Source organism: Nicotiana attenuata, chromosome 9 (assembly GCF_001879085.1).
Source record: "Nicotiana attenuata strain UT chromosome 9, NIATTr2, whole genome shotgun sequence".
NCBI lineage: Eukaryota > Viridiplantae > Streptophyta > Magnoliopsida > Solanales > Solanaceae > Nicotiana > Nicotiana attenuata.
Genome location: NC_031997.1, coordinates 4,655,116 through 4,667,451, shown reverse-complemented (window position 1 = coordinate 4,667,451; position 12,336 = coordinate 4,655,116). Strand labels below are relative to the sequence as shown.

The 12,336-nt window shown below is 39.5% G+C and overlaps 1 protein-coding gene across 1 annotated transcript; it reads right to left on the bottom strand.

The window, feature by feature from the left end:
- LOC109231998 (trihelix transcription factor ASIL2) lies at positions 5,230-8,431 on the bottom strand. The gene is made up of 2 exons (XM_019397621.1): positions 7,568-8,431; positions 5,230-5,835 (listed from the first exon to the last, which is right to left on the bottom strand). The coding sequence occupies exons 1-2, from the start codon at positions 8,141-8,143 to the stop codon at positions 5,446-5,448; spliced, it is 966 nt and encodes a 321-aa protein (XP_019253166.1). The 5' UTR covers positions 8,144-8,431; the 3' UTR covers positions 5,230-5,445.

The following is a 12,336-nucleotide window of genomic DNA, read 5'->3' as shown; positions in this document are numbered from 1 at the left end:
AGAGGAGTTTTCCTTTCTTCTTAGTGCAAAGGCTCAAACTGAAGCTCCCTTCTCCAAAAACCTTGGCCTTCAAGAGCAAGTACCCACTCCACCAAGTCCTCTCTGTTTGCTTCATCTAAGTTCATGAGACATGGTGCTAGAGGGTCTTTGATGTTCAATGTCTCATCTTCCTCCTCCAAAATTACATCCATGGCTTTTATTAGAGAGCAGTTAGCAAATTCGCTTGGTCGCCGCATAGATTTCTGCATAAACCTTCCCAAAATTATGGGAATTTTCTCGTCAACCCCACAGTCAAGAATGACAAAATCTGTTGGGAACACAAACTTCCCTACATGTACTAATACATCATCGAGAATACCAAAGGGCATCTTCACTATCCGGTTAGCCAGTTGTAGTAATATGGACGTAGGTCTAGCTCTTCCAATGTCCAACCTTTTGTAGATAGCCAGGGGCATCAAGTTTATGCTTTCTCCCAAGTCACACAGTGCCTTAGCAAACGCATAGTTGCCTATTGTGCATGGGATTGTGAAACTCCCTGGGTCAGAAAGCTTCTCAGTAGGGGTCTCGTCACAACAACACTACATGTCTGAGTTAGTGTAACCTTGTCTTGAAAGTCGAACTTACGAAACATCAGGTCATTCATCATTTTTGCATAACCAGGCATTTCCTTTAAGGCATCAATCAATGGAATGTTTACCTGAATTTGCTTCAACATCTCCAAGAATTTCTTATACTACTCATCTTTCTGATACTTGGCCAATCTCTGTGAGAATGGTGCTGGATGTCGCTTCTTCCCTGTGATTTGATTTTTTTTCTTTCTCAGGAACTTCTTCTACTGTCGTTTCATGTGTTACCTTAGTTTCCTTTGCAACCTCTTCTTCTTTGTTGATGTTCTCTTGTGTATTTTTTACTGTCACCTCAGTTAACCCTGCTGAATCATCTAACTCAATGGGTAATGGCACCGGTGTTTCAGTAGGTCAGCTTTCACGAGCAATTTCTTGCTCCAGATCTAGGTCTCTACCATTTCGTAGACTCATAGCCATAAGTTGTTTTGGGCCTTGCTCTTTTGGATGGATTTGTGTGTCTGCAGGTAACATCCCTTGGGGATGATTATTTAAAGCCATCAAAATCCGTCCTAATTGAATCTCAATATTCTTTATCGCCGATTCATGTGAGTCTACTCTTTCATTTATTTTTCCAGTGGACCCAAGCAATTGTTGCATCATCCCCTCAAGTTTAGCAAACTCATCATCGTTTTTCACAATTTGTTGTTGTTGAGGTTGTTGATAAGCCTGCTGCTGATTTTGCTGGTTGTAACCATGTTGCCTTTGGTAAGGCACCACTTGACCCTGTGGTCGCACAGCCCCAAGATTGTTGTTGTTGTTGTACTGCGGCTGAGCTGGTCTATATTGTTGATTCTGATGACCCCAATTCCGACCACCTTGCCTCTGTCCCCCATAGTTGGCCACATAGTTCATATTTTCCTGATATTACTGGTTGTAACCTTCCGCACTCCACGAGCAAACATATGGTTGGTTAATGCATGATGTACATAAGCCCCCATAAGTTGCATAAACTATGTGTACCTGTTGCTTCTAGCCTGATTCATCAACCTTCTTGGTGAGGATACTCATTTGTGTCACTAGAGTGGCCATATTTTCAGCTATGGAGTTAGTTGGGTCTAAATCCACTAGGTGAATTACAGGAGTGATTGGAGCGTTTCTTGTCGTCCATCCTGAATTTTGGGCCATCTTGTCAAGTAGGATCTTGCTTTCTCTGAATGTTTTGCTAAAAAATGCTCCACCTGTTGTAGCATCAACATTGGCCTTCAAGCTATCTGCTAATCCCATGTAGAACCTCTGCCCCAACATCTACTCCGGAATGCCATGGTGAGGACACGTAACCAACATACCCTTGAATCTCTCCCATGTTTCTTGTAACGTTTCTGTCTGAAGCTCACATTCTCATCAATCTGCTGAGCAGTCTTATTGGGTGGGTAGAATTTGTTCGCAAATTGCCTGACTAATTCCTCCCAAGTAGTTATGGAGTTTATGGGGAGTGAATATAGCTAAGTCTGAGCCGCTCCCATCACTGAGAATGGAAACAACAACAACCTTATTGCTTCCGGTGTCACATTAGGTTGCCTTTGAGTGGCACATATTGATAGGAAATTCTTCAGATGTTGCCGAGGATCTTCAACGTATGACCCCGAGAACAGTCCCTTGTTCTGCAACAAATGTTACATGTTATTTGTGATTTGGAACGATTCTGCTTGTATCTGAGGGACTGCAATTGCGGTTGCTAAATTGTCAGCGGTGGGTTGTGCCCAATCGTATAATGCTGCTTATGGCACAAGGGGTACCACACCCTGACTGGTCGGGTCATCCACGTTGTTTCTGTTGTTTTTGGTTCGATTTGGCTTGTTGTGTTCTGTTGCTGTTTGCCCTTCTTGGTTACACGATTCAGCGCCTTGAAGACTTTCTCAAGATCTGATAATTCTTTGAAAAATTCACCAGTTCTCGAGGAGTTTCTAGGCATGCATCTATAACACCCAATACCACAAACGGTAGAATTTGAATGTATTTAATTTAAAGTGAAGAAAATTGACTACACTAAGAATTCTAGCACTTCTTTTAGCTACAACTAATAACACTGTTAATTCTCCGGCAACGGCGCCAAAATTTGATTATGCCCAACTATGCCTTATAAAAAGGACAAAGCGGTCGCTGCAAATGTATTCCGGTTAACAAGTCCGGAGTCGAATCCCACAGGGAATTAACCTATCAATCACAACTATTGGACTCACGCAAATTCACGTCTTCAATCTTCAGAAATATTTAAGTAACAGATTGGATGTTTACTAACTAAATATTACGTAATAAAAATGCAATAATTAAGAACTAACTATGAACGGGTTGTAGACAAGAATTGGAAGGATCTAAGGTTCTGATTTCCCCTATTGTCGGAATCCTTTCCGCTACGTTTCCTATAAATTTGCCTAAGTCTTCTCTATCGATCATGAGCACTCTGACTGTCGTAACTCTCTCCCGAGTAATTATAATAATATACTAGACATATTCTTCCAAATTACGCTAGCTAGCCTTAAGTACAACTCACTAACATCGCACCAAGGTTTCGTTATCCCTAATCCCACCTTTAAACCCTTCGTATTGATCCCTCATATACGTCAGGAGTGATGTTGTTCAACAACTACCTAAATATGCACTCTCTCCCGAGTAATATATACTAAATAGGCACAGCCGATTGAGGGTCCTTAAATCAACAACAATCATGATATAGTTCAACAAATAGAGAAAATACTACAGCAAATCTATATTAACGTAACAAGAAAAATCATCCTTCAACAGGTTCCATCAAAATCCTAGATTAAAAGTTTAGCTATGCATAATTATTTTCACAATTATAACAATAGAATTCACCATCAATGATAAAAACAAGAGGAAGAAAGATAAAAAATCTATGCCGAATCTTCCGTCTTGCTTCTTGCCTTTGCTTGCCTTCAAAATCCTTCTAAAAACCACGATACCCTCTTTTTGGGCGAGCTGGGCTTCATATAGGTCAACGAGAGTTGCCTCTGGAATTACAAATTTACCCCTGAAATAAAAATCCTTGGAGAGCCGTGCGCGACCGCAGATCAGCCGCGGATGGACCGCGCTTATTGCCCCTTGTTCTGCCTGACGAGCGCGGCCAGTGCGCGACCGCGGATCGACCGCGTACCTGGAGGAGATTTCTGCCTTCATTTTTTCTTTCTTCTTTTGCGCGCGCTAGTCTCCGATTGGCCTTCATTGCTCCATATTAACTCCAAAACATTCTTTAATGTCCTCATAGCCCAGAATTGCTCCTACAAAGCATAAAGTTCTTAATTAGAGTAATTTGTTATCATTTAACCTTCAATTATCAATAAAGTGCAACTAAGTTAGAGCGTCAATGGTAGCTAAACTACATAATTATCGCCTACTATCATGAATTGAACTCATAAAATAGTTGTGGTTGAGATTGTACTTTTCGATATTCTCCCACGATTTTGTCTTAATTCCAACTGATTTCACTCTCCAATCATAAAGTAGCATCTCCACTATTTGAATTGCTACAAACTAGTTATGACAAAATAGCTAGTTAGATTCTTTATATACACAGGGGTAGAAATAAAATAAATATAGTAATTCTTAACGGGTTAAGGGTTTATCCGATAAGGAAATTGATTAATCCGTCCTCGAATTGATAAATCATTAATTATAAAAATTTAATCTGTTTACCAATCGTTAATCCGATAACCCGATAACAATAACCGATAAGCCAATGTTGTGGTTCGGTTATCGATTACGGTTTGGTTTTGAACCGCCCTCGGGTAAATGATAAAATATGATTATTTAATAATAAGGAAGGGTAAGATGAGGGGAAAAAAAAGATAATGATGCTACCACACCAAATCCATCGTTCCATAAAGTGGCATTTTCCGTCGTTACATACAGATTTAATGATACGATACAATAAAATTTAATAATCAAAACAAATATTGTATTTAAAGACAGTACGATATAATACAATAGGTAACAACCATCCAAACAAGCTATTAAGAGATAATAAATAATATGATATTATATCAGCCATATTTATTTATTATATGTTGAAAAGTGAATTGAAAATAAGTAGTACTTAATAAGACGGGAAAATAGGTATAAAATGGTAAATTATTCATTGGTTTTTTAAATTGGACAAATAAAAGTGAATATCTATTTTTAATAGAGTGAACAACTAAATTTAGACGGAGAGAGTATGATGAAAGTGTCAACGTTAAATGGTATGTATTAAGAGTTTGAATAATTACATTATATAGAGGGTCTAACTTAACCCCCATATTCACTCGTCCATAGTGACAGTGTGATGGAGTACTATATAATGATTGAATGTGATAAAAAGGGACAAGGTAAATCGAAAGTCATATCGACGGAAGTTGTCTAAAATAACGTACAATCTCTCTAAGCTTAATGTGAACTTAACTAACAACAATATATAATAGAAGCAAGAAATTCATACCAATTATTTGTGATTCTAGTTGTTGTATTTACACTAAAACTTGGTCTGATGTTCGCTAGAAACATATATTCCGTGCATGCGTGATATTTAGGCAACATAGAATATTGACCTTTAATGTGTCTTGAAAAACAAATTATTTGTTATTTAAACAAAATGAGTACGTATGATCAATAGAGCAAAAGGAGTATAGATGATTCATATAGACGATTTTAACTAGTTTGAGAATTGATGGATTATTCCTCTGTCATTTTCAAAGGAAGAAGTGATATTGTAAAGATGTTTAAAAGATACAAATCATTAAGATAAATGGAACTGCTAGTCCTAATCTTAAAGATGGAGACAAGGTTATTTTCAGCAGAGTGATTATTTCTCAACTTCTTCCAATTCTCAAGGATCAACTGATCCTTTGGTAATACTTGCAAAGAGCTTAGCAATCTCAAGTTGAGTGTTGGCAATTATTTCTGTTCGTTTAAGGTCCATTTCACCTCTTTTGGCCTCAGCTTCTGCTCTCATTCTCTCAATCTCTCTCATTGTCTCCATTCTTGCTTGCTCTGACCTTACTACTACTTCTGCTAGTAACCTTATACTCTCCCCAATTTCCCACCCTTCTGCCCTCTTTCGCTTCTTCTTTGATTTTTTCTCCATTGATCTCAGTTTCACATTCTTCGACTTGCTCTTGTCGTCGCTGTAAAGGGCCGGCGTGCTGCTGTTTGTATCCATTGCATTTTTTTCTGATATTGCTGCATTGTCCGACAATTTGGCATCCATTATGTCTTCCTGGAAAAACAACTTAGGGAACTTTAATTTCATGCTCCTTAAAAAAGATGTATAGTGTACAAATTAATTCTTAAGATGCGCGGTTTTTGAAGCACGGTTTTATGAGTAACTCCTACTATCGTTAAGATTTACTTTCCTTGAGGAGGTGGCGGAAGTATTTTAGGTTTTGGAACGTAACTTGGAAAAGTTTTTTTCGGCCAACCTCACTCCTATATAAAGCACCGCATTATTACTGTTACAAGGCCATCATTTTATACAATCATAAAATTTATTCAAAGGCAAATAACTACTCTTGACAAGGAAAGTGCTTTCAAGAATTCAAGCTGCTCAACTGAAAAACCAGGTCCAGAAGACGAAGATGCTTAAGTTCTTTAGTTGTTTAGGATTGAGTCAATTATTCTAAATTGTAGCCTAATTGCTTTTGAGATGTATAATGATATGTTAGCACATAAACTTTGAGTTTTTGTATTAGCTTCCTACACTAGAGTTAGTTTGGGAAGAGTAGCTACAATATAATAAAGTTGATTGTAGGAAAAGGGTATTAAAGTTAGCTTCCTTAGTTATAGAGTTGTAACCCAAAATTCCTCTTTGAAGTTAGAGAAGTTTGGAAGCAAATTCTACTGAGATAGGTCGTGATTTTTACTCCCTTGAACAAGGAGGTTTTCCACGTAAAGTTGTTGTGCTGTTTAAATTTCACACTTTACTTTTGTTTGCGTATGTTTATTACATTCAAATAAGGTTCTTTGAAATTGCAAAAATCGAGCAAGACACAATTCAAACCCTTCTTGTGTCTAAATAAACTTTAAAAATCACAGTAAAAGATTGTTGCATGCACATTGTGAACTTGAGACATATTGTACATATTGGAAGCTAGTTGTGATGGGTTTCGTTCTAGCTAGTGCTTGAAAATATTATTTCAATGTTTGTATGTTCTAGTTCTGTGTGATAAGCTCTATATTATAGAGTATATAACTTCAATCATAGAGATGAATTTCGTATATATAGCTCAAAACTAGACCATGTTTTTCAAAGTAATCTTTTTTCACATATTTAAAATAAGAAAACTAGACTTTAATATGTTTTTATCCCCATATAATCTTCAAATGATCATTTACTTAATCATAAAAACCCCAAATAGGCAAATATATGGAAAGGTGTGCTACTTTAAATATCTCCTTCAGGAAGTATTTGTTAGTGAAATCGCTAATGAGTGATGATGAGCTCTCTGAGTTAAAAGGTGGTTCATTGTGCAATTCCATTAATTACTTACTTAATTATTAGTATTATTATTATTATTATTATTATTATACTATTTTGTAAAAGCTAAGACGAAACCATTAAACATTGAGAAGGACTCTTTGAGCTCAGAAAGCAAAAGTACATGATGAGGGGAGCACAAAAACACTTTTTGCAAACGGTGGGGGTTCGAATTTCTCTTCGTCGTTAATTCTTAACATTAATAATGCAAAACTATCATTTTAAGCACCAACGCTATATCTCTTTTCTTACACAATTATTTCAACTACTAATCAGTTAAAATTGAACCATATTCTCGAAACTTGGTGGCGATGAGCACGTTCAAAAATATAGTAACATATAGGGATTTATGCCTCCCTCTTATCAAGATCATAATTATTTAAAAAATTTAGAAATATTCTGATACTTTTTTTATTTTTGAACTGAAGTTAAAATTGTAAAACAATTAATTTGAGAAAATGGATGCTTGACTAACCTTTGCAGCTCTATCAAAACCATTAGAACCATTCGAATTCTGGCCACCATTCCCAATTGGCACAGCCGTCGGCAGCGGCGGTGGAGGAGGCAGAGGAACAGGAGCCGGAGGCGGCGGTGGTAGTACTATCGCTGGCTGCGGCGGTTCCACTACAGCCGGCGGCGGAGGAATAACAGAAGAGGAAGCCGCGGAAGCATTATTCCCACGTAACAAAAGGTCAAGGCGAGGATAAAGCGGCCACGAAGAAGCATCAGCGGCGGTGGCGGATTCCGATCGGTACCGTTTCTTCATTGACTCAATTTTATTCTTACACTGCGTCTGAGTCTTAGGAGATTTCGTGGAATTACCACGCGCCGACACGTGTTTAGCCACGTCCTCCCAATCATGTCCCTTGAGCTTAGCTCTGTTACGAAGTATCCATTTAGCTTCATAAGCTTCGAGTAGACAAGAAACTGCTCCTTCACTCCATTCATCTCTCTTCAGTCTATCACTCGTATTGTTGCCAGTGGCAACATGGTAATTTTGCTGCTTATTTCTTGGAAAGAAATCATCTTTGTTAGAGATTTCTTGATCCATATGTATCTAATCCTCTTTCATTTCCTATGACTAATTTCTTCTAGCTGTTATACTTAGCCGCTAGCAATATATGAAACCATATGGGGAGAGAGGAATTAAGAGGTATAGAAAGAAAGAGGAAAATAAAGGGGGGAATAAGGGAAAGTAGCTAAGTAATTGGAAGTCTTAGCTAGCTAGGCTCTTGTAATTTCAAAAGGTTGTCAACTTTAGGATTCTTATGCATTAAGGAGAATCATGGAATTTCTTAAACATACAGAGAGTGACATAAGAAAAATCTTGTTAGTGATTGTTTAAGATATTTGCTATATATCACAATAACCGAATCAAACTTTATGCTCGCGTTGGACAGCTGTGATTGTTCAAACATATTAAATGGATGCTACATATATATCTTAATCCTCCTATTTCTAATTGCTCTAAAGACTTAATTCTCTAACGGGTCTTTAATTTTGATACGCGGACTAAATTATTCTGGAATTATAGTCATGTGATTATAATTGCTAGATTAATTTATCCCACCTGGGAGGTGGTATAAAATAATACTCCTTCCGTTTTAATTTAGATGAGGTAGTTTGACTCGGCACGAAGTTTAAGAAAAAAGAATAAGATTTTTGAAACTTGTGATCTTAAAAGCTTAAGGGGTAAAAGCTTTGTGAGGCCATGACATTGAATTATTTCCAAATTTATAAATGTGTCATTTATTTTAGAACAGACTAGAAAGGAAAGTAGCTCATCTAATTTGAAACGGAGGGAGTACTAAGTTTGATGGGATAAGATGTGATATTCAGGATTAAGTTTGGGACAAAGTTTATTCTATGTTTGATTGACGATATAAATTTATCCTGGAATAAATTTATACCGCAAATCAAATATAATATAAATTTAGTATTGTATGGGCCCAAATTAGATCGAGTTTAGTGAATGCAAACGGACGAGTTGAGGCCGAGGTCGAAGCCAAGCACGGCCTAGTGCGAGGAGTCGCCCAGAGAGAGACCAGTGTCAAGGTCGAGTAGAGAACAAACAACAGCAACGGTTAGAATATTCTTAGGATCATGAATAGGAATATTCCATTGAATATCCCCCTACCCCCCCCCCCCCCCCAATTGTACATTTTTAGGGTTTTCTAGGAATATCCTTCTAAATAGGAAGAGAGAGGGAACAAATTGGGGACGGCTGGACTCTTCTGAGAAGAACATCTTGTAAAGGGTTAACTATCAAGAATATACAAAAAAACTGGTCTTGTCTCCTCTGTTTGATTCCATTGCTAAACGTTCCTCTTTTATTTACAAGATCCATGAACACTTTGTTCATCTCTATAGTCTGTTGTCACACGCTATTGTCAGAAGAGGGAATCATCCAACTCATTCAACATTTGGGTGACAAAGTCCTTCTTATTACATTTAATGTCACTTGTCACATTTATTGCATGTCTTCATTCTCCTATTTGTTGATAATCATTGAACATTAACTTGGCATTCATTGACTTGAACACGGTCCCGTACCATCAAGTTATAGAACTTCAGATCTAGGATTTATTATATTTAACTAGGATTCACCCTTTATCTACTTATTAAATTGGTTTAACAAAAAGGGCCTAAAACTTTTTGGTCACACAATTTGGCGCCGTCTGTGGGGACTTCCTAGTTAAAAAGTTTAGTTTCTTCTAGATCTAAAAAAAAGAAACAACAAAAGCTTTTTTTTTCTTTCTTGTTTTCACAAGCTAACAATGGCAGGAAAAGGAGAGGAAAGACTGAAAGCAGTGATGGCTGTCACTACTAACCTCCTAGGCACTACCAACGAGGTGGACAGGGAAGAGGAGAATGTGAACGCCAAACACCTCACCCATCCAAAGTGACTCACCTCCTCCTCATGGGAGTGTAACCGCTTTACATGAGAAGGGAGCCTCCCCGTCCACAACGGAGGAAGCACCACCTGCAGTGAAAAAGTTATTGGAGGCGTGGCTGACAAGTACACTAAACAGTATACTCGACAAACCCACTCAAGGGGCGAGTAGGAACACCGCATGAATTGACACCCCAACAACCATCAACAAGCAATACGCTCCTCCCCCAATAAGTAACACTCACACTGTCGTTGATGCAGGTAACGACGCCCTCGCAGCTATTCCGAGGAAAATGGAAGAAATGGAGAATGAGAATAAAGCACTCTACGACAAAATGAGGGAGCACCAAGAAAGGGTTGATAAGATACCAGGCGCCCCGAAACTTCTGCCAAAACGGGACGTCGGGCGGTTTGTGGAACAACCATACAGGGAGGAGGCAGCCCAACATGCCATATCCAAAACCTTCAAAATGCCACTATATTTGAAAATATACGACGACATAACGGACCCTGAAACCATATCATTCATTACGTCACGGCAGTGAAAGGCAACAACCTTTCGAAAGAGTAGGTACCGTCGGTGCTGCTGAAGAAGTTTGGCGAAACCCTAATAGGGGGAGCCTTAACATGGTACTCACAATTACCAGCACGTTCCATAATGACGTTCGAGGAAATGGGCGACAAGTTCGTCACTGCCCATGCCGGGGCCAAGAAAGCAGAAGCCAGAGTGAATGACATATTCGCTATCAAACAATCACCTGGCGAAGGACTTAGGGACTTCCTCACCCGGTTCAACAGAGTAAGAATGAGCCTGCCAAACGTGTCAGAAGGGATGTTGGTAGCGGCCTTTCAAAATGGCTTAAACAGGAACGGGTCGAGGGCGACCATAAAACTATTAATCAGACTCATGAAATACTCTCCCACCACCTGGGAAGAAATTCACAATGCTTACTGCGCAGAGGTAAGAGCAGACGAAGACGACCTCAATTGTCCAACCCAACGGTTAACGACAATCCAAATGGAATCAAGGAAAGATCGTCAGAATGACAGCTGAAGAGATCATGCAGGTCCACGCCTCAATCGGGAAAAGCAACAACCGTACATCAGAGCGATCATCCCACTACCTCCCCGCCAAGCTGAAGGGGCATCCAGGCCACAAACGGGGACTCATCGAAACGAAAGAGGTATGCCTCCACTTTTATCTGCTCACAATTTTTGTGTTTCTCCTTCAGAAATAGTTTACGCCCTAGAGAAGCTCGGTCCCAAGGTGAAATGGCTACAAAAGATGAAGTCGGACCCAAATTCTAGAAAGTCGGATGCCCTCTGCGAGTTCCATCAAAAACGGGGCCACAAGACCGAGGATTGCATAGCCCTACGACAAGAAATAGTGAACATGCTCCACCAAGGACATTTAAAGGAGCTGATGAGCGACCGAGAGAGAGCCAATTCCGCCCGTGGATGAGAAAAACATCAAGGCCCCCCAAAGCCACCCTCCCCCGCCCGCACCATCTAAATGATCATCGGCGGAGGCGACGAAGCAACAATCAACTGTAAAGTTCACCACCACACACAAATTGAAGTGGTCGATCACCCATGAACGATATGATGACCTCGAAGATAGTATCATCTTCGATAAGTCAGATACCCACGGTTTGACCTTTCTTCATTTCGACGCTCTTGTCATTACTTTACGAATTTCAAATACCGATGTAAAAAGAATCATGGTAGACGACGGGAGCGGCGCGTATATTATCCACCTCAGAGTTCTCACACAAATGAGACTCGTGGATAAGATAGTACTACGATGCATAACACTAACAGGTTTTAACAATGCAGTTGAACGAACCTCCGGAGAGATAACATTTCCCGTTCTGGCCGGGGATCTCACCCTAGAAACAACATTCCATATCATGAACCAAGACACAACCTACAACGCCATTATAGGGCGACCCTGGATACACGCCATGAGGGCCATCCCATCTAGTTTATATCAGGTCATCAAGTTCCCCACCTCATGGGAATATTCAGCATCCGGGTGAACAACGCACAGCTCAAGAATGCTATTGCATCACCCAAGACTGCACATACACTCAACAATTAAGAGGGAGGACTCAGGAGCATAGCAATTACCGAAGTCGGGGCCCGAGTCCGACGAACAAACAGACATCGTCAAAGACCCCAATGTCGTAGAAGCCACAGGGTCAACAGTGGAAGACCTCGATCCCGTCTAGCTAGACAAAAACGACCACAACAAGAAAGCCTACATCGGCCACTAACTCACAGAACCAGGTGAATTCCATAAATTTTTAGCTGACAACACCGATTTGTTTGCTTTCTCCCATGCAGACATG

Bases quoted from the DNA above. Each gene is read 5' to 3' on its own strand.
- LOC109231998 (XM_019397621.1), bottom strand. From the start codon at position 8,143: ATGGATCAAGAAATCTCTAACAAAGATGATTTCTTTCCAAGAAATAAG. The intron at 5,836-7,567 runs GTTAGTCAAGCA...TTGTTTTTCCAG, and splicing joins GTTTTGATAGAGCTGCAAAG to GAAGACATAATGGATGCCAA.